Source organism: Canis lupus, chromosome 5, assembly GCF_003254725.2.
Source record: "Canis lupus dingo isolate Sandy chromosome 5, ASM325472v2, whole genome shotgun sequence".
NCBI classification, from domain to species: Eukaryota; Metazoa; Chordata; class Mammalia; order Carnivora; family Canidae; genus Canis; species Canis lupus.
This window is the reverse complement of record NC_064247.1, coordinates 28,047,608-28,071,401: the sequence shown is the minus strand read 5'-3', so window position 1 is coordinate 28,071,401 and position 23,794 is coordinate 28,047,608. Positions and strand designations below refer to the sequence as shown.

Below are 23,794 nucleotides of genomic sequence, written 5' to 3'. Positions count from 1 at the left end.
CAGAGTGATTTCTGGCCACTGACTGTCTTCCCCAAGTCCACTGGTGGCAAACCATTATCCCTGCCCCCTGTAGAGCACCCTTCCAATATCCATTCAACTCTGGCCCAATTCTATCTACGATGAAGAGGAGGAGGAAAATCATCTTGGTTTCAGGGGTAACTGATCATACTGGGAGGGTCGGTGGATGTGCTCTGTGATGCACATAGGGAAGAGGTGAGGCCTGTGCAGAAGACAGCCAGAGGCAGTGGGACTCTGGTCCAGGGTGGGAGTGAGCTATGCATTCCCTCAAATCCAAGTGCTACTTCAAAATTTATCCAGCCTGAGTTCTGATCCAAAAGATAGTGCAGTACAGTGCTCACATCTCCTAACATGTCCCCTGATGTTATCTCAGGCAGTATTTGTATTTATATTACAAGAAAGCAGAGATAGTCTGCAGAGTGGTACAATGAAGAGGAAGCTAATCTCATACTAGATGTATTTGCAAAACACTATTTCTTCTTCCAGTATCAGTTCCCCTAGGAAAATCATTGGCATTTAAAATAAATAATCTGTAAAGGAAAACCTTATTTTATATGAAATGATACACAAGCCTTGATACACAGACACCAAATTGCATTTACTCTGCTCTCTCTGCATTTGACATGTGAAAAGCCAGAAGAAACGTCGTATCATCTAGGATGACTCTTTAACAGCCATCTATTAAAGTGATCTTTTGAAGAGACAACAAACACATACTATATAACCATATTATCTTTCCTTTCATGTAAAGCATTAAGTTAGAAGGGACATTGAGAGGTCATGTAGTTCACAGCCCTGCAAAATGCATCAATTGTTTTTATTCTCAGAAATGGTCAACCAGTAGTCTTTATTTCTAGCTATGGAAGCTCTGTTTTAAAATAAATCCAAAGGGGTGCCTGGGTCGCTCAGTGGTTGAGCATCTGTCTTCAGCTCAGGACATGATCCTGGGGTCCTGGGATAGAGTCCTGCCTCAGGCTCCCTGGAGAGAGCCTGCTTCTCCCTCTGCCTGTGTCTCTGCCTCTCTCTCTCTGTCTCTCATGAATAAATAAAATAAAATAAATCTAAAAATATAGAATAAAATAAAATAAATTCAAGCATTTCAATATCCTCCTTTGATTTCACTGGAACTGGATGCAAAGTTTTGCAGAACGTTGTGTGTACTGCTACGTTAATGGAATACTCATGGGTAGAAATAATACAATTGAAATCCAAAGTCCTGGTCTATGGGTAGAGAAGAACCCGGTACCCACAGCAGGGAGCAGGTGGCAGACCAGGAACTGGGGAGAGTTAAGGATCCAGCTCACACCATTGCTGTGTTCAAATGCTGAGCACAGTAGTCTCAACCCTAACGTGACATTCACTCCCTTTCAAGAAGTCTTTGGTGCATGCCTGTCATCCTGACAGATTTATAGGAGGCCCCCCAGCAGCAGGGAGAAAACGAAAACCCTGACACTTCTTGATATCCAGAAGGGAAGAAAGAAATGTGTCCCTGTCCTCCTCCTCCCCGCGGCGCCCCCCCCGCCCCCCGCTTCTCTTCCCCCTTGTCCCCCCTCGCCCTCCCCCCCTCCCCCCCTCCCCCCTCCCCCCCCCCCCCCCCCCCCCCCGCAGATCAAAGAGGAACCTGCAGAGCCTGGCTGCTCTGGGGAGGCTCTCAGAACTTGCTGGGCGCGTTGACAACACTGATGCTCCTGCTGGTAGCACTTGGCTGTCCTTGGACCGAACAGGAAAGCAGGGGAGCTTTGGCCCATTTCCCCATGACGTGAGGGAGAACAGTGCCCTAGTATGTAACATACAGAAGCCAAACAAGGTTTGGGGTCGGCAAAACCCATCCCATAGAATCAGTTCACGCTCAGCTGTGTGGAGGACACTTCCTCCTGAGTTATGGGGCACAGGGTGGAGGGGAAGGGCGGGAAGAAAGGTCCTTCTTTCTTGTGGCCTGTTTGACCACGGTGTCTGTAAAGCTGGCTGAGGAAGCAGGTGTCTGCTCTCCGCTCACCTCTGGGGCTTGGCGACCATGACCCTACGGCTCAGCGACTCAGCCGATGCACACACATTACTCTTCATCACAATAAACAATACCAAAAGCCTTCACTCTCCTGTGTTAAATGGAAGTTACTATTCTTTTAAAAGCAATAGCAACAACACCAACAAAGCCATAAACTTTTATAGGAAATAAGAATATACATTAACAAGAATCTCCGCTCTCAAGAAAACACTACATTATCATCTGCCAACTTCCTATGAAGTTTCCCGATGGGAGGGGAAGCTGATGATTTACGGTGCACAGTAAAGAACATTGCTTTTGGAGCTGTTTTCACCTGGGTTCTGTATTCTCTGCAGAAACAAAAAGGAAACCTTAAATTGGATTTCTGACACTGGCTGAGTGTTTTCAGCCTAAAAACTACTGAGTAGATTAATTCCAAACCGGGGCAGCAGAAGCACGATACCGCTGAGAAGTGGCTGTTTCTGCAGGCTGCACCCGGACCCCCAGGGCCTTCCTCGGCCCCCTGTTCACCCTCCCTGGCTCCGCCTCAGCCCAGCAGCCACTCTGCACTCCCTGCCAGGCTGAGAAACGTGGGTGCATGGTCCTAGATCTACAAGTCTGAGGAAGGATGCCCAGCAGAGGCGATCCCCATTCCTGGCTTCTTGCACATTCCCAGAAATACTGTGGGCATATACAGGGCCATGTACGTAGTCACCTCCTCTGAAACCGAAGACACTCAGCTATTATTAACAATATAAGGGATCCCTGGGTGGCGCAGCGGTTTAGCGCCTGCCTTTGGCCCAGGGCGCGATCCTGGAGACTGAGGATCGAATCCTACATGGGCTTCTGGTGCATGGAGCCTGCTTCTCCCTCTGCCTGTGTCTCTGCCTCTCTCTCTCTCTCTCTGTGTGACTATCATAAATAAATAAAAATTAAAAAAAAATCTAAAAAATAAACAATATAATTCCTTTCCTTCTCGGCTTTTGCTACATTGCTACTTCTACTGAAGTGCCAGTCACTTTGCCACATTCTCGAGGTCAGTGGCATCTGTCCTAGCCTCCTATTGCTACCACCCCAAATGACACCAGTGTCCGTGTAGATGCACAGCACAGTGAACACTACGATCTGTGGCCCCTGTCTCCTCTCTTCTGTGCCCTCCTCTATCAGCTCCTTCTTCATCCAAAATCTTAAAGGCCTGGTGTGCTCTGTGGCCATGACCTCCAGAATCTCAGCTGCCCTGTCTTTAACCTCGGTGAGCCCTCTAGACACTTGATCCCCCCACATTACCAGCCTCTATGGACCTTGGTGGCTGTCAGGCCTCTGTGGTCAGTACTCCTTCCCCACACCCCTGTCCTGTGGCACCCACACTGCAGAGCCCTGTTCCCGAGCAATCCCATTCTTCTTCAACACCTAGATCTCTTCATCTGGATTTCTGCTGCAGGAAAATGGCTGGCCCAGCACACCATGTTGGCTTTATTTCTTCTGTCTTGGCACCCCTTTCCCCTAGTTATCTGTCCGTGCAACCAGTAAACAACTTTTGGGTCTCTTTGTCATCTTAAAACTATTTTTTGACTCAAACTCCTCTCTAGATATCATTTATTTAAATTTGCCTCCCTTCACACTCAAGCTTTTTGAAATAATAGTTTACACTTGGTGTTGACTACAGTGTTGGTCCACTCTTCATCCCGTGGCCTGGTTCTTCTTCCATCACGCCAATGAAAAGCCTTTGCTTTACCTGCCACCTTTCTAACATTTAACGTTGTTGATGATGCCCTCCATAATCATTTCTTCCCTTGGCTTTTGTGATACCATGCTCTGGTGTCTACCTTTTATTTCACCATGTATTTCTTTTCTGGATTCCTATATTTTCATGTCTTTTAAAATACTAGTGTTTTCCAGGCCTCTGATACTTAATACTGGCACCTGAGAAAACTCATTGAATTTTCTGGCTTCCACAATAATTTACACATGAATGATGCCTGACTCCATATGCCAGGCCAAGAAACCTATGCTGAGAATTAGATCACATTCTCTCTGCCCCTGCCCACCACCCCTCAATGGATGTCCATAAGCTCTTCAAACTCATCATGTCCAAAATGGTGTTACTCATCAATATTCCCACAAAACCTGCTCATTGTCCTGTATCCCGTTCTAGAAAAATACAACCATCTTCACCTAACCATGTATTTCATATACCTCGGCGTTATGCTGAAATATTGTCCAATTAGTTACTAATTGGACTAATTCTTCAGATCATAATTTATTAATCCTTTAAAGTCATGTCTTCTACTCTAAGTTAGAAGTTTATCACATCTCTTGTGGATTTCTATGATAGCTCCCTAACTAGTTTTTCTTTATTCATATCCACCTGCAGTCTAACCTCTGCTGGCCTGTCATATCAGTTGTTAAAAGTAAAATCAAAACAAAAAGTGCTACACCACCCATGCAACTCCCAAGTCCAAATTCCTCAAAGGTTCTCAATAGCCTGCCATCCTTTGATGAGCACATCACAACCCTCAGTATCTGGTTCTTCTTCCTCTGCAACATGATTTCCAGCTAGTCACTCATATTTGTCTGGGGCCTCAGAATTATTTCATGCTTTATCAGCCCTTTTACATGTGCAGAGATGACTCTCTTTGCTTGGAAAGCTCCCCCAACTCTTTCCCTTTAGCTAACTTTGCATTGTCATCTAGCACACAAATAAAACCACTTCCTTTGAGAAGCACGATCAAGTCTGATGTAGATGCTGCCTCTTCTGTGTTCCCAGAGTACAGAGGGACTTACAATGTACTTTTAATTGACTTTCATGTGTCCACAGGAGCTAATCTAGTGCCTGGAACACATCAGAATCTCCATCAAGACTTGAAAAATGAGTGAGTTCCAAAGGCATGATGTGACACTTGTCCTTCTCACATTCTTAATGAAGATCCATTATCTATGAAATGGGAATTTGGTTAGTAAGTTTAGAGATCATATTTTCAAGTGGCCAACTCATTTTTAAGCTATTTTTATTCATAAAGGTGGCTTAACATTAAATGTCAGCTTAGGGGTTAATGATTGTTTCTGTTCGTAAACAATTCTAAATATATGACAACTAAAGGTTTTATAAAGTCACTTTCTTGGCAGCAAGACAGCAGCTGACATTTAGATTTATCTCCAAAAGTGTTTTTCTTCTTAGCAAACTATTGACGCACTGCCCTTAACATGAATGCTTCTGAAGGTGGGGTAGCAGGTGACTAATTAATTTAAGGCCATGTGAAAGGACTATTTTCTCTATACTTCTGTCCTTTGACAGCAGAGCTACTCCTTCAGGAGATTTTTAGTATTGAAATTCAAGATATTGCAAAGGTTCTCATAGATTTAACTCTGCTAACAAGGTAAAGGTCTTTTAAAAAATGTATTCACTACATATAACTGGTTTCTTTTAAGGCAAAAAATATATAGATTTAGGTAGCAATAAAATAGTAAGACAAAACAAGAACCAGTTTTCAAAATAATGTTAATTCTGGAACTTGAGAACTCTAAAATTGAAATGTGAAAAGGCAAGATTATCTCAAAAAACAGGAAACATTGACATTAAAAAGTAAAAAAAAAAAAAGTCTTAAGAATTTAAAAGGAGAGTTTCCCTGACGTTGATGATCATGCTTAATCAACTTGAAAGAGAACAAAAATAGCTGTGCTAATTATAGACACTATACATTTCAGAGGAATTAAATTATCTACCTGACAAAGGTCCTTCAGTAACTTGGCTACCTTGCATAATGTACATCGATAGGGTTCTTGTAGGGGGAAGAGTTAGCAGTGTATATCAGATATTCTTTATACAGAAATGGTAATATTGTGTTAGATATAGAACATCTCAAACTTGGAAGAACACAGACATTAGTGAAATCAACTCTAAATATCAGTCATTGACACCAAGTTCCTATTATATCATATGTAACATGGAATGAATAAGTCTTTATGAAAAGTCGGTATGACTTCTTTGGCATCACTGAGTCTAAGATTGTAATTACTCTCCTTGAAATTTTAAAGGAGGGAGTTCCACTGCGAAATACAGCAAGTGGTAAGAAGCTATGGTGGGAACTGCTGAGATATTTCAAAGGCGTCAAAACACAAGAGTGCCAGGGTTTGAAACTAGGAATCACTGTTGGTCCATGTGGTGCACTGATAAGATGGGAATTGGATTACCAAACCATTTTTTGAGTGCTTTAATATAAGAGGTTGACAAGCTAGTGGGAATTCAGAAAAGAGCTGATTGATTAACAGACTAAGGAAAATGATTTGTGAGACCAGATTATAAAAACTAAATATACTGTTCATCGACAAAGGAATTAGGTACTCAATGTAGACTACATATAAATTTTTTCAGAGAGTTATTTAGGAGGATATGATACACATTTCCAGAATTCAAAATGCATTGCCACAAAGGGGAAGAATTGTTTACAATACTCCCTGGGGGCAGTAACCATGAGTCTGGGTGTGAAATTGAATCACAGAAAATGTAGGCTCCGGATCTATAGTTTTCCCGATAGCTAGATCTATTAAATTGTGGAATGGCCTCACAGTGGACGTGGTGGAAAAGGAATGCCCTAAGTCATTTCACACCAGAGTGGACAAAGTATTCAAAGATATACCTTTGGAAAGAAATCTCTCTGACTGCTATGATGGGCAGATAGAATAATGAATGACCCACTCTGGCTTTCCATTTGTGCTTTTAGAAATGTTATGTGTTTTTCACTGGGCATCTGTCTTCTATTGTGAGTATACTCCTATCCCAGCTTTAGTTTCATGTTTATTATTTCAATATCTTTTGATTTTATTGTTTTAAAAGGCCTCTCATTTGTAAACCCTTTGGTTTGCCTGGATTATATTCTACGAAAATCACACTTACAAGTTAACATCCTGAGCTCTCTATAAGGAAACCACTTGGAGGATAAAGCAATTACCAGTTACAATTTTATACTTGGAAGTGTATACATCTAGTCATTACTTGAAAGTGTATACATCTAGTCATAAACTCATTGTCTTTGAAAGCTGATGAGAGAGCAGAAAGGAGTTTTCTTATAGTTTTCTTATTTTATCTATTGATGTCAACCTTGGAGTAGAATCTTTTATGATTAAGCCATTTTTACATGCTTTATAAAACCCCAATCCTTTTGCTTATGGGCATTTATTAACTAATTCATATGACAATTTATGGAAAATGGATAGACAATGGATTAAAAAGAAGAGATATTTGGTACCTTTCACACATTGAAAATAGCTACTTAATCATTTATGTTAATCTCAGTTATGCATATATTTATATCTCCTACAACTCTTGGTTATGTAAAAATACATTGTACATTTCAAACATATGCCAAAGAAACGAGAAACAAGTACATTATCTTTGTGTCAATACTGCATCTCATGTGTGAGGTCCATTGGAATTTATTAAGGAATTCTCTCACAGTAAAGCTATTTCTTATGTCACAGACATTATGGCTAAAGTAATGCTTACCACAATTCCAGGTTCTTTTTTATATCAGTTTCAGACTGCCTATTTTGGGAATACTTGCAGGGTGAATATATGGCATAAAGTATGCTCACAGTGAAGAGGGTCACAGAAGTGAAGAAATGGTGAAAGGAGGTTGTGGTTTGTGTGAATCTCCCCAACTTTCTCTAACATCACCTAACCCCTCCCCTTCCTGCCTTTTACATCCTAATAGGTCCTCTGCTTCTTCCATTTATCCTCAAAGCCCTGTCTCTAAAATACTCCAGGAAATCATGAAGGTAGCTTTGGGCAGTAAAATGCATAGAAAGGCTCAGAGTAGAATTTCTCAAACTCAGCACTACTGACACTTTGAGCTGGATAATTTTTTGCTGGGTCCAAGGAAGGAGGTGACCTGTACATTGTAGAATATTGACCAGAACTGCTGGTCTCTACTTACTAGATTCCAGTGGATTCCTCCCACGAACCCTGCTAGTTGTGACAACCAAGATATTTGTCTAATATTTCCAGATATTGTCTAATATCTTGGGGTTGGGAGGGGAAGAGACCACCCCTGGTTGAGAACCACTGCTAGAGCAAGGTGGGCAAAGGTGGGAGGAGCCAATGGTCGCACTTGCCTTTTGGTTCTTCTTCTTTTACACCTCCAGGGTTCTATGGAGAAGGCTGTTGCAAGAAGACGAGGCTGGAAGTGGTTACCGAAAACAAACCGTCAAGATCCAGGGCCATGTGGTATTAGGGAATGAGATTCTGAAGCTCTGTTTTGTGAAAACTCAACAATAGGTATAGCAGGCTAATGTACAGCCTCCTAAGAAGAGCACTCTATACCCCCTTTCTGAGAATGTCCTAGGCACAGGTTCATATCTAATTCTATGGACCAATGACAGCAGGTAAAACAAGATGGCTTAAGACATACACACTTAGAGTGAGAAGCCCACTATCTAGGAGTATAAATGTGCATATTCTTCCATTTATTTCAGGGACTACATGCGACATGGGGACGCTGTATGGAGAATTGTAAAGGTTGCTTCCAATTTCTGTCTGTGAAGCTTCAATGAACTGGCTAGTGTCAAAAGAAATGGTTATGAAAGTCTGGCAATAACAATTCATTCATTAGAATAGACACAGAGTGTCAACAACATGCCAGGTGCTTTGCCAAAGGGTTGGCATACAGAAATCAGTAAAACAGGCTCCTTGCCTCTGTGAAACTTGAGGGTTAGGTTAACACGTACACAAGTGTCACAAATGGTCTTAGGTGCTAACTGGAAGAAGATAAGTCCTGTGTAGGCAGGAGGAAGTGGTCACTCCTGATGGGGGAGGGAGAAGAGGACTATCTGAAGAGGGTGCTTGGAGAAGAGTGCTGATGAATCCGAAGTAGGCGAAAATCCTGCCCACCCACTGTGAGTCAGCGTCTGCTCCAGCACATACTACCTGCAGTCTTTACAAGGTAACACTTTATGAGAAGGCTCAAGTTGGGAGTCTGGAAGTTTCCCTGACGGCCCAGCACTGAGCAGTAGTGAGTCTGCATTCAAATCTCAGAGCCTTTCCAGAGCATTCCTTAAGCAAAAGAAGTGTAGGTTCACTCACAGAGGCTGTGGACATGCCACAACTCTTCTTAGAAATCTGTAGTGCTCAGTGTGGCTGGAGACCCAGGGAGAGATAAGCCAGGCTAATGCTAAGGAATGGAAAATGGTCTGCTGCTATGCTAGGGTTTGGAGGCTGTCATAGGCAAGGGGAACCCCTGAAAGGTCTAAAGTAAAGGAGTGGCCCATTTGTTTGGATTTGAGACTCAGATCTCTTAGGCTGATGTGGAGAGAAAGGAGGGGCTCAGTGCCAATCCAACAGGCAGAGGAACAAGGAAGAAAAGAGATTCTTGGGTGCTGCTCAAGGAAGAGACCACAGTCACCACATAGGCAGAGTGATGGAAAAAAGAGAGATAAAGTGGCTCACAGAGAAAGAGTTAGGGAGTTAAAAAGGGAGCTGCACTTTTCAAAAGACAAAGAGAAAAGATGATGTCTATACCCTCACTCTCAATGTTTTCCTCTGCTGCCCAACCACACGGGGACAAAACAGGGTATGACCTTGGTGGGACAGGAGCCAGCTGGGGGGGGGGCCTCCCCTCCCCAAGGTGCTGCCACTGCCACCCACAGAGGGAATGTGGCCTCCCCAAGAGGGACTACACCACACTCCTCTGCATGTCCTCCATCATCTCTGTTCCACCCTTGCTGATGATGCTGTCAACTGTTGTCTGAATTTCTTTTCAAAAGCTGACCAGGTCCCCTGAGTCCCCCAAAGTCCCAAGCACACAGCAGGTCCCCTTAATTCTTTGCAGGATCTGCTACTTCCAACCCCTCCTGGTAGTTACAGCATCTGAGTCTACACAGATGCATCAAATAATGCGTGTATTCCTTCGCTCCATTTTGATATTTGCATTCAAATATACCACATCTAGGGGCGCGTGGGGCTCTGTCGATGAAGCATCTGCCTTCAGCTCAGCTCATGATCCCTGCTTGAATCTAGAAATGAAGCTTGGTGGCAGACGTCTCCACCCAGAAAATCAGGGCAAGACTGGAAGAACCAATTATCACTTATTATGTATTTGAGGATAATGGGATACATTCTGTATAAAGATTTTTCTTTTCCTTTGAACACGTGATTGCTGAGACCACCAGTCTAAAGACGACGAGAAAGGAGTCATTCAAACCTGAAGTGTGTCCAGAAGCAGGGTTTATCCAATCATGAGAATAGGGAAGAAAAAAAAAAAAGGCCAATAGTATACATGAACAAGACAAACTCACACAGGAGATGCTGGGGGATGGCCCTGCTGCAGGCTCCCAAAACATTATCATAATGTGTGGCATTCTAAAGGCCAACACCGAGCAAACAAACAGGCACTCTTAAGTCTATCTTCTTTGTCATTACAAAAATGTTTTAAACAGCAAAACAGGAGAGATGTTCTCTTGACTGAAGGTCAGGACAATGGTATCTTCAAAAGGAAATCCGATTTACTGGGACGCCTGCGTGGCTCAGTGGTTGAGCATCTGCCTTCAGCTCAGGGAGTGATCCTGGGGTTCTGGGATGGTGTCCCACATTGGGCTCCCTGCAGGTAGCCTGCTCCCCACTCTGCCTATGTCTCTGCCTCTCTCTCTGGGACTCTCATGAATAAATAAATAAAATCTTTTTTAAAAAATCTGGTTTACTGACAGAAGACGGGCAGGGAATGGGGATGGCCTTTATAAGGTAACAGAGATGCTTTGTTGTCTTTCCCGTGATTGTCTCACAACACAAATACTGTCTTTTAAAGTGGCTCCTCTCCTAATGCCTCCACAAGGAAAGTTAACTATGGAAGGTATGAACCAGCATGCTGTTTGATTTGAAGATAGTGTGGAATGAAGAGAACTAATTAATTAAGAGGTCTCTTTGTATGGGGCTGACACAGATTCACATTGATGCAAAGTGTGAATTAAATAACAGGAACACTAGAGCTGTTTAGTGGTATTGGGCAGCACACTCTGCAGGTTGTTACAATATCTCAAAACTACATGGTGTATTTCCATTTCACAAAGTACTTTCCCACATCTTATCTCACGTCATGCTACTGTGTACTGGGTACGTAGTGGGTGTTCATGGTATGTTCCAGAAATTTACTGAACACTCGTTCATTTAGGAACTTTCACAAACACATGCAGCTTCAGCAAATGGTGAGGCGGGATAACAGACACGACGGAATGAAGGCTCGTTGTTGCCCTTGAAGTGCTTCTAGTCTCGGGACAAGAAATGTCAACATACAACCTAAGTGTTGTAGAACAGCTACGGTGAAGTCAATGCTATGAAAGTGGTGAGATGAGCAGCAAACACGAAGTGAGGGATGGCATCATCAGAGGAAGAGTATGAAGTCTGGAGCTCCGCTTACAGATTGACCAGTCTTATCAAAGGAAATAGCTGGTAATGGGGTACCACATTAGAATCAACTGAGGAGCTTGTGTAAATCAGACTTTTGAACATCCTTTCCCTGAGATCCTGATTCAGTAAGTCTAGAGTAAGTTCTGAGCACCTATACCAAAAAAAAAAAAAAAAAAAAAAAAACCAAGCCTTAGGTGGTTCTAATCCAAACTCTTGAAGAGTCATTTTCTTAGAACTGGGATGCTTCACGCTGTTTAAATTCCACTCTAAGACTGAAGCCTATAATGCCTTTGGTACATTTTCTTCCTTTTAGCTTTAGGATTTATCACTTTTAAATGCAAATAACCGGGTATGGGTAATGCTTTCAGGTGTTAATCACTCAGTGACTCATTTCATACTCTCTGCTACCTGAAGGATTCCCCACCTCTTCCTTGGGTAGGCTACCACTCCCTCTGTGACTCATTTCCTGATCACGTTTTCTTTCCATCAGACATGGTTACTTTCTCTGTTCTTCCCTCCCACAACCTCTTCTTTTGCATTTCAGTTATTGCTTATTACATCACCTCTTGCTTGACTTTATTGTTTTGAGGACAGATTTACCATCTTATTTGAATCCCCAGGACCTAGCTTGAAACCTGACATAGTGATTTAGATACACAAGAAAACATGTAGAATAAGTGAGTGACCAAATTAATTAGAGAATTCATTTAAACCTGGCCTTCAAGAAAGATCTGCTAGTGGTTTTGATTTGTGAGGAAAGAACCTTTTGGGCAGAGGTGAGATGAGGTGGAAGATAGGGTTGTAGATGAAACTGGGGACACAAAAACAAGACTTTGACATTCTGCCTACAACTGGCCTTTATTTTTTTTTACTTATTTAAATTTTTTAAATTTTTTAATTTATTTTTTTACAACTGGCCTTTAGAAACAACCATTTTATTTTCATATTGATGATAGCATATATATATATATTTTTTTGTTACATAAGGGAAGCTCTTACAAAAGACAGAAGAAAATGGATCATTTACAGTTGTTCATTATAACTAATAAAAAAATAGGTACTGTTCTGAAATTTGAATTTAGAGCTCTTTCTTTATACCTGTGATTTTACTTCAGAAATGATTTTTTTTGGTTATGGCTCTGCATTTATAAATTATTTGTAACAATTAAAAAAAAACCTTTCCTATCTAGGTTATCCTCATGGCTATATGAAATAAGTTTCTATTACAAATTTGTATTTCTTTCTTGTCTGTTCTAGAGATATCTATCATAGAGATTAAAATTCTAGGTGGCTCAGTGTCTTTTTCTCCTTGTAAAAATAGCCAGTTTTAACATTTCATGGGGAAAAAAGTTCTAGAAGATCACACTGAGTATTCCTGGTCTTGAACATCTATATGCTTCAGAGATCTGGCTTATCTTTGAGCCAAAGGAGTACTTTAGGAGCTATTTGCACAGTGTTTTGTAGAATTAGGTGAGGAATGAACGTCTTCTTATGGCAGTGATACCAGGAACTTTACAAATCAAAATATCCTATGAAAATTAGAATTTTCATATTGAAGGTATATTTCAAGATATTTTCATGAACATTTCAAAACGGATGAAGGTGTGTATCTCAGATAGCATAATGGAAAAGACCCATTAGGGGTTTTTGACTTACTATTCCAAATCTGGCTCAGCGTATATGCAGGTTTCCAGTGAGGCACCAGAATCACATACATAACTGCTCCTAGGCCTGACCTCACTGTGAGTCCAGTAATCTCCCCAGAGTTCACCTGGTTTAACATGCTGTACACTCACTGTTGTGTTCCTCACCCCCCCCCCCCCCTCAATTCATATGTTGTAGCCTAATCTCCAGTGTGATGGCACTGGGGCCTCTGGGTGGTGATTCAATCATGAATGGGATTAGTGCTTTATCAAAGCAGCTCTGGAGAGTTCCCTCACCCCTTTGGTCCTGTGATGTGATAGCAAAAAGACAGCTAACTATGAGCCAGGAAGTAAGCCCTCATCAGACAACAAATCTGCCAATGCCATGAACCTGACTTCCCAGCCTCCAAAACTCTGAAAATTAACTTTGTTTTTTGAAGCCATCCAGGCTATGGTATTCTGTTACAGCAATTCAGATGGGTTAAGACACAAGACCTCTTAACCTTGGAATACTTTATTTTATTCTAAACCTCCAAAGATATTTTGGTGGTAACAGTACTAATAACAGCTCCATGTGTTGTACATAAGGTGTACACCAAACCCATACACCTTACAGGTAATCATGCAGCAGCTTTATGATACAGGTGAATTCTTCCCAGTTAGCACATGAAGCAGCAGCACCTTGGGCAATTTAAATGTGTGTCCTAGGTCTCACAGACAATACACAGATGTGAACTGGAGTGTTTCTGATTCATATATCCTTTGTCCTGTACAGAAACCTCAAAAGAATCAAACGAATGGCTTTGGCATGTCTTAAGAGCCTAGAAAGCTCCTGAGGCCTGGGCAAAGAGCCTGAGAGTGATAGAGTAATAGGACCCCAAAGACCTTTTTGCCATCAGTAAGAAGCCCCAAGCCTTTCCAGGTTATTTAATTTCTTTGTGAGAAACAGAGGACCCAAATCCTTGTCTGCCACGATGTCACAGTTACAGGGTCCAAGGTAAGAACTGCTGAGGTTGGGCTGTTACTGATGCAATAAGATGCTCCTTGGGGCTAAAAAGACAGAAATCAGAATCAGAACACCAGCTTCTACAGTTCCCCTGACGTCTGACCCCAACAATGGCCCCCATGCATCCACCACATCTGCCCCTCCAATGCCCACTGAATCGTGCACCAAAGCAGCTAAGGTCCATTGGTGTGCTGGTATGACTGCAAATCTCTAGGGTCTTAAGTCTGGCAAAACACAGGAAATGGGTTGTTAGCACATCTTCTCTTTATGCATCTCTGAGGATTGCTTTTTATTATTTTTACTCCAAACTCTCAGATGCATCATAGGAGCTTAATGAATATACGTTGGCTTGGCTCAATTAAACATCCTGAGTCCCACTTAGAACAATACCCTGTGATAGACCTTCAGGAATAAGCCACTCCCTACCTTCAAGGAGAGTGAGATGTGTGATAAGGTTTTTATTGATTAAAAAAAAAAGACTGGAAAGAAAGGCATCAAAATATTAAATAGAGGTTATATTTGAGTGATGGGAACTGTTTTTTTCCCCCTTTTTTTGTTACTATTCTTATATTTCCCAAAGTATCTGGAATGTGTCTACATTATTTTTTGTTTGAAAAACTGTAATGTTAATAAAGACCAACAATCTGGGTGCCTGATGGGAGGGAAAATGCATATGTGGTTGAGGAGTAAGGACAGGCTGTAGTTTTGACATTGAATGCTTTGACAGAGGAGAGGAAAGCTTGGATTTTTGAAGACAGGTAGAGCTACAAATATGCAAATAAAATACCAGGGGTTAGAGGTGGAAAATCCTGAGGTATCTTGTTTACCAGGGAATAACACTGTTTGTCTGGAATGAAAAACATGTAGGGAGAAGAGAGAACTGGATGGAATATTAGCTTGGGAGCAGAACATAGAAGGCTCTCAGTATCAGAATGGGGTGAGAATGGACCTGAGATTCATAGGAAATAAGAAGTCATTCACCAGTTTTCAGCTGGAAAATGATGTGGTCACAGCTCTCCCTTTAGCAGGCAAATATGTTCAGGACAGATTGAAGGTAAGGGAGACAGAACAATCTGAAAGTGATCAGCAGAACCCATCCAGGAAGCAACGATTACTTGATTATTTATTCATGTATCTCTCTCTTTCAGAGGTGGTTCTATGCCTTTTTAATCTCGCTTTTTGATTTTTTTTTTTTTTTTTTTTGCCTGCCTGCCTGACTCCATTTTCAATGGCAAAATAAGGAAAGAGTCATTTTGAATCTGTAGCTCAATATTTTCACAGGTGACAGAAGCAATATTGAATGGAGGCCAGCCTTAACGGGTCACATTCCCACTGATAAAGGGAACATTAAAGGTAGGTGTTTTCAAGACTAGATGAGTCCTGTCTATATGATTAATTTCTAATTCCTTTGTTCAGCTGGGAGAGGAGACTGAGTTTCCCTAAAGATCCAGAAATCTTCACCTTCCCAAAGTGGCTGATCCTACAGAGAGGGAGCAGCTCAACCAACTCTCCTCAGAACCAGGAGCTGGCTGGGACTGAGTTCCCAAGGACTGTTACCAAAATGACGAAAGCATAAATCATGTGGGTTTGGCCGCTTCTTGGAGCACACAGCCCTCTCTGCTAGCTCTTCTGTGGGGAAATCCTTCTGTCGGTATTCCTGCCTCACTTCACAGATATGGGGGCATCAACAAACATTTTCGGTCTCTATCATCACACATTTCTTCCTTTTATCACTTCTATCCTCCTGTTTTTCCTCCACCACATTCCCTTCCCCCATTTCTCTCTTGGGCTGTCTGCCTTTGACTCCAACCATCAGGAAAGGTCTCAGCTCCCTCCACTTCCTGGCACATCTGCTATGCAAGGTGGGCTTGCAGTCTGCCATCCATACTGGCTGTCCTGCCTGTTTGTGACTATTTGTGACCAGACCTATGATCTTCCATGCAGTAGGAGGGCCATGTAAGTATACCCCAAACTCTTCTACAGACTCCTCAAAATAGCCCCTGGCTGTGAATTTACATTGTAGGAGTAGCACACTGACTCTGGCTTTGGGTCCCTGGCAAGTTCTCTATTCTAGTTTTACAAAAGCATCTTGAGCTTTGGCATTTCTTGGACCACCATTAATAAAGCTGCTATTTTGGTCATCTTTTGGCTTCTTGTCTCTCTTTTCTACTGGCTAGAATAAAGAAAGTATAATAGGTGGTCAGCAACTATAACCTCCAATGCTTTGAATGAACTCATCAGGTTATTCTGAAATGCCTTGCATTTAGGCAATCCCCTCTTCCGGGGTGATTCCCCTGTCTCGGTCCAATGGAGGGGAACAGAATATATGAATATGATCCCAGGATATGTCTCTTTGGCATAAAGAGTTTTTTGAGCTGAAGCTAGTTGAGACACAGGCAAGCTCCCTGCTCTGTGCCTAGAAGCAGGATACACATCTGTGAAGGGGTCCCCATGACATTCTCTACCAGGAGGGACAGAAGTTAATCACCAGGGACAACTCTGGACCCTCACCAGCCTGGACGGATGCCAGTGTACAGAGCAAACTGACTGCCTGGCCCTGGCTTCCAGTAGACCCACCATGTATTTGCCTTCCCACTGTCGGCTGCCTTGCAAACTCAAAGTCCTTTTCCTTCATCTTGTCACCTCTCTGAAAATGCACTGTTCGTAAGATGTCATCTAAACCCCAGTTACAGCCACCCCTCCTTAGTTACTTATCATTGAGTGCTCCCCCAGGTACGTGAGATGCATGTGTTCATAAACTCGTTTTTCTCTTGCTGTTCTGTCTTCTGTGTGTCTACTCTGCAGAGAACCTGGGAGGTCAGAGGGTTAAATATTTCTCTTCTTCTCTTTCACCAGCAACCCCCAAGGGCATGAAGTTAAGCACCCCTCCTCCCTGTGGACCCTGGATGTCCCACACAAATTTCGTCACCTATGCCCACTGCTTTATAATCATGTGCCTTCCTCCCTCACAGAAATATCACTTTCTTCTTATTATCCACAGTAAGTTCTCAGAAATATTTGTTGAATTTATAAGTGAACATTAGGTAGAGATATTTTTTACTGAGGTTCGCTTCATAGCTTTTTAAGAAAGAAATAGTGTTCTGTTTTAAGCCTATCTTAAATATGCAAGCCTTTTCTAATATCGTTGAATAGCTTTTTCATTTTTTTCTCTTTTTCTCCAGCTACCAAAATATTAGTGCATCAAAGAGCATGGTTATAGAGCAAAAGTTATAGGTATATAAAGAGGCACAGTCCTTTAAAGTTACTACAACTTTCATGTCCTCAAGGACGAAAGTTTACTTTGTAGTCTGCTCGCAGAATTAAACCCTAGATAAACAGGATGCTGGACTCTTCAAGTGTCATTAGGCTGCCTGTCTCCCTCTCAAAGCTGGAAATGTGTTTACTCAGCACACAAGGAGTCATCTGCTCATGTGATTAGCACATGGGGTTTATGAGGAAAATTAATTACAATAGTCAAGGATTGATTCAAATACTATGTTAGAAATGACTAGTCAACATGGAAGAAAACTTTCCCGAAATCAGAAAACACCCGTGGACAATATGTGTGGGGCTCTAAGCTGCCTCTATGGACCAGAGGACACCATAGAGGAGATGTGAGGGGAGTTTATGTACGATTTTAGATACATTTTTCTGTGGAGGGTTACAGCTTTCATACCTCATGGAGAGCACCCATGTGTGAGTGCTCTGACCACAGGGAAACCCATAACCTGTCCATGTTTACTGTCACATTTGTAGAGTTACATAATCTATGTTCCTTGCTTCCCTTGTAAAATAAGAGGGTTGACCTAAGTACTAGATCTCAAGGATACTGCAGCTCTATTCTTGAAACCAGCCTTCGTGCAATGCATGGTTTCATAGCAACAGACTGATTAATTACGATGTGGCAGGGCCTAAATGGAACACTTCATATGTTTAATCCTCACAGTGACCCACAGGGTTGGATGCTGTTACCTCCTCCTCATCATCAGGACTGGGCCAAATTATAAGTTCTATGAGGGCAGGAACTGTCTGTTTTATTCACTACTCTACTCCGTATGTGTCACAGTGCACGGCACATAACAAGTACTCAATAAAAAGCTGCTGAAACATGCACTGAGGCCAATGCATGACTAGCAAAAATGAACAGGATTAGGCATTAGGGCCAGATATCATGATTGCGAGATTTCATTCCACCTCACTTCTTTGTCTTCTGTTTCCTTAATCCTTTTTTTTTTTTTTTTTTTTTTTTATCTATGGGCTCATCTTCTGCTCCCTATACCCACCTCCGGCAGGACCTCAACTTCCCCCAGATTCCCTTCATCCACAGTTTGCTTCTGGATCTATCCGTACCCTTTGAGAAATTATCCATTGTTCTAAGATTACATTAAATTTTGCTCTTCAGTCATGAACTCGATTAAAGTCCTCATTATGTGTTCAGGTTTTAGAAAAGCAATCTGATTAAAATGATGAATTCACTTCAAAATGCTCTACGTAATTAGTGAAATTTTAGGGCATTTGTAAAATTTCAAGTAACATTTATCTATCCTTGCCTACAAAGTGATGCAACAATGAGACTCTGTCCTTAACAATGTGCATTTCAACCCACATCCACTCAAGTTCCTACTAGGCTTGCTTGCAAACTTTGCAGCCTACTATACCGACACTTACCTAGGGCTTTCAGAGCACGGATTTGTCTCACCTGCTCAGCTACCCTCCTGTTTGGTTTTCTTTTTTCTTTAAGATTTATCTGTTTATTTGAGAGAGAGAGAGAGAGAGAGAGAGCCCTCAACTGCACATGGAGGGGGGAGCAGCGGGAGAGTGAGAGAATCTCAAGAAGACTCCCACTGAGTGATCCACAGCCCTGAGATTATGACCTGAGTCAAAATCAAGAGTCTGACACTCAGCTGACTGAGCCACCCAGGGACCCCTGTTCCCCTTGTTTGACCCTGACCATGCCCCTGGTTTTCTCTCTGAACCACTTTTTGTTTGAAGTCTTGTTGGGACTTTCTTTGTTATCTAGACTTAGCTGACTCTCTAAATGCTGGAACATTTGACAGAGATACACAATGAGATAAGCTGAGATGAAGATACAAAATCTCCTTTCTTATCCTGAGAGGAGTTAGGTGCTATCCTCATTCCCTCTCTTATGTCTGTTCCCTTCCAGCAGCCTGAATTCCAAGACACCAAGAGAATTATTACTGTCAAAGGAAAGAGGTCTTCTCTTTTCTGTTTCAGGGTCTTATTATTTGCTGTTCTTTTGCTCAAAGCACTTCTGCCATGGCTTCTTGTGGGTACCTCCTGCAAACCTTCCAGGCACAGTGCAAATTTCACACCCACAGACCTTCCTTGACATGCTAGCCGGACTGGGCTCCTCCCCTCATCACTCTCCATTATACTACTCACTTATCTTCTTTCCTGCTTTTACTGAACTTCAAGTAATTTGTTTGTAAATATATACTGACTTCCCTATTTACTTATGTGTTTATTGTCTGTTCTTTCTGCTGCCATGTGAGATCCTGAGGGCAGAGACTCTGCCTGTATTTTTCACTACTGTGTCCCCAGGGCACTGGGCTGAGCCAGGTCTAGCTCACAGTAGGCATTTAATGAACATCACAGCTTTTATAGCACCAAACCTCCAGGACGGTATATTCATAAGGAAGAAACTGATGGAGACAGCTCCTCTGTGATCACCACCCTGACCTTGACTGTCCTTGGCTTCACACACAGTCCTGGCTGTATGGCCAGAGCACCAATAGATGTTCAGAATGTCCAGCAATGTTTATGACTGTGAAAATTAAGACATAATTTCCACACATTTTACAAATAAAGTGAATAGGGTTTTTCACTCTCCAGCTTTGTCTGAGATTTCAACTTTGGGTAATCAGGAATGAACTCCCCACACCATTAGTTTGTTTTTGTTCAACCAATGGGTTAAGTTTTAGATGAACAAAATTGGAATCTGCAAAAGTTGTTGTAATTGAGAATCTTATTCAACTCCCTTGGTTTTATTCCTCCATTTTCTTCTCTTCCTCCTCTTATTTTTTCCCTTCATCCTTTTCTTCTTCTATTTGAAATATTATTTAAAATATAAAATCATGTTTCAAACAAAATTATAACACATGAACTACTCCTAACTAAAAGTAAGTGATCTGGATCTTAACCATTACTTTCCTACCTTTTGCTGGAATGAAAAATTGACTACAGATGTATCCTGGACTTGGTATTCCAAACACATTATGAGCACAGATCATGTAAATTTGCTTCCATTGCACAGGGCTCTAATGGTCCTGGACACTTGACATTAATAGCCTCAGGAAAGTCCTTTACACCTGGAATGTCATGGAGGTATGAGGAAGAAAGAGGTTCCATGGGAAGAAGAGAGATGAAAAGGTAGAGATGAGAAGGGAGGTGGTAGGGACCTAACCAGATGGCTACCTGTCATCTTCTGAGACCACTCTGTCCCCTCAGGATCTATTCTCAAGCTCAAATTTTCCTAGAACCTATCATGCCTTAAGGTAGGGATTGCAAAGCAGCTGCACTCAAACCTTCGAAGTTTTGTGGGTCTGAGTAACATTATAAGAATAATAATTTAGATACACCTAAAGAGGGCTTGCCATTTTTAATCTCCTTGTCTCAGTATTAGCTTATAGTTGGTCAACTTTAGGTTTTAAGCCCAGTCTCTGTAGCATATGACTTTATAAACACCTCTTTAAAGTCTCTGCAAGTACAACATAAACACAAGTAAAATGATCTTCCCAATACACTCCTCAAGCCATAGTGATCTGTCCCTGTTGAGTAAGAACCAAATGGAATAGTTTTATCCAAAGCCACACAGATGTACAGTCTATACACACCCAAAGGGTAAGCTCATTCTACCTCTTGGGATTCAGCCACCAAAGCACTTTGGCTCTAGGTGATCATATTTGGTGCCAGAAGCTTCTAGGAGCAGTAAAGGAGCCTGGAGCTTTTCCCAATGAATGCAGACCAAGCGGTCAGTAGGGAAATACACAAAGAAGTTATAATTATCCTCATTCCTAAAACCCACGACTGAATGTCCTGGTGGAGGTGAACAAGTAAGAGAGTAGAGTGATGCCAGTCTCTATGCAGACCACAGAGGCTGTTCAATAGGCCAATTACTACTGGCTAGTGAATGAGTGATGAGCCTGCACCATAACTCCAAATGCTCCAACAGGAGAATCCACTCTTTCCCAAATCCTACCTGTACTCCTTTTCTAAAAAAAAAAAAAAAAAAAAAAAAAAAAGAGTTAAGGTGTTTCTACCTGACTTATGGACCATTCAATTTAGTCATAACCAAAATTTTACAAAAAGTATTTCCATTAGCAAAAAAAAAAAATGCTTGATATTTTAAGGGAAAAGAGGTCCTCCACTAAGCCCATCCATCATCATTCCAACATGCCAAGCCTGCTTTGTCCACGAACAGCAGAGGATAGATGTATTAATGGATACATTAAAAGGAAGAAATGTAGGAAATAACAGTTCACACTTCAAATTGAATGTGGAGCAGCACTGTGTGTTTCTGATAATGTAAATCTTGCTTGATGGATTATTTTCAAATTAAAACTGGAACCAGTGTCACTTCATGCTATTTTTTCATCTATTCTGAGGTAGAATTCACTTAGTGTTTAATAACTCACTATAATGCAAAAATTTAAAAAAAAACCAACAACCAACCACCCACATTAGATATAAAAAGCAAGATTTTCTTCCTTTCTAAATTTAACTCACAGAAGGAGAGCAAAAACACTAACTGACCCCCATCATAGCACTGTGTTCTATGATGACATCCACACATTGAAAAGGGATGGAGCCCACCTGAATGGTAATATAATGTGTTTGTCGGAAAACAAAAGGCAATACACTAGGAACACATGAAGGATTCAGGGATTTCTAAGATAACATATAGGTAAAATTATCCCAATGTCTCCCTGAGCTTAACCCATAGAGCCCAGTACTTCTGCTTCATTGCTCATTGTTCTCACTCACCACTGCTTTGTAATTGTCATCCTGACCAGATTATAAACTCTGGGGGATTCAAGAGCCTGTCTGTCCTGCTCACCTTTGTTTCTACTATACCTGTCAGAGAGTCTGACAATGAGCAGGAACTTGACAGTGTCTTGTTAATGACTGATTGAGTAAAGCAGACACCTGGTGGCGTTTAACCCAACAACTAGAATTAACTACAATGTAGATTTTGATGCAATATGAGGTTGAGCAATTTCTAATAGTCAGAACCATTTAGAGTTGGGAATGGTGGCTGGCGTGGTTGAGGAGAGGTGAGATCACATGCAAGCGTGAGTGTAACAAACAGTATGAAAACTCCTGGGTCTGGACTTAGGCTTTAGGATTTTTAAGACACTTGCTAACTCTGAGGCTCTATGATCATAACATAGACCCTTCCAAAATTTGGGTCATCACTTAAATTAGAATCATTCAGACCCTTCTCTGTGGTTGGAATTAAATAGACAAATTTTTGAACCAAAGATGGTCAACTCTCAAGTGCCTTTTTTTTTTTTTTTTTTTTTTGCTGTACATTTATCCTACTTCAGCGAATCAAAGGTAACACTGCTTTACTATCAACTACTTTACTTTTCCTATTTACTGTGCTTCCTTTCAAAAGGTGGACCCAGGGCAGCCCCGGTGGCGCAGCGGTTTAGTGTGATCCTGGAGACCCGGAATCAAGTCCCACATCGGGCTTCCTGCATGGAACCTGCTTCTCCCTCTGCCTGTGTCTCTGCCTCTCTCTCTCTCTCTCTCAGTAAATAAATAATTCTTTAAAAAAAAAAACAAAAAAAAAAACCAGAAAACAAAAACAAAAGGTGGACCCAAGGGTAGACTTAATAGCTCCACATGGTATTCCTCACTGAAGAAAGCTTCACCTTATTGGCATAAGGTAGGAACAAACCATACCCAGAATTAATAAAGTTCACCCTCCCACTACCACATTTAATCACAGAAAGCATCTCTCTACTTCATGAAACCAGTGTCTGCTTTGAATCACAGGATTTAGGCTACTTACCACAAAAGAATAATAAATCTTGAATCCAGGTTTAGCCACAAAGTAGTCATCAGACTTGAATGTTATTTTAATTTGGTTTGTTCTTGATGTTATCCTTGGGGGAACTTCCTTGTGTCCACACCACCGTCCTCTAATTATGGTACTGGTTTCAGATACATCTTCAACTTCCACAAAATCATACCTAGTTTCAGTGTGACATAAACACATTTTGATTACAGTAGACTTTGAAATGCATACTTCCACTGAGAAATTAAAACTAACATATGTGATTTCTCATGACCTACCAGCTAAAAGGAAAATTAAAGCCCACATAAATTTTTAAAGGAAAGCTAGTTTTTTGGGTTAAGTTTTTCAAATTCAAACTTCAGTAATCTGAAAGAACCCTTATGCACATTTAGCTATGAGTATTTTGAAGTCATCAATAATCAAAATGGGCCACTTTCTGAGTATGTTGCTTTTAAGGGTTTCCTAGGAAAACTAGTAACTATAGATTATAATAACTCTAACCTATTGTTATCTATTATCTTATTTTTGGAGATAAAGTTCTAATTGTATGTCCAATTATTTACTATATAAAGTTTTTCAAACAAATTCCCACTTTGAATTAATTCACCACATTCAGTGCTTCCTTAAGAAATGATCTGAACCTATACAGCATACAGAATTAGCATTATGTTACATCATCTCATTACAGAAAATAAACGGTAAAATT

At 41.3% G+C, this 23,794-nt stretch overlaps 1 protein-coding gene across 2 annotated transcripts in view; it reads right to left on the bottom strand.

Annotated features, from left to right (window-relative positions):
- Window positions 1-23,794, bottom strand: part of PDGFD (platelet derived growth factor D) — a 227,737-nt gene that overhangs the window by 52,529 nt on the left and 151,414 nt on the right. For both annotated transcript variants that reach the window (XM_025465701.3, XM_025465700.3), the window contains exon 3: window positions 23,083-23,263. In XM_025465701.3, coding sequence (XP_025321486.1) covers window positions 23,083-23,263 — 181 coding nt within the window. The remainder of the gene's footprint in view (window positions 1-23,082; window positions 23,264-23,794) is intronic.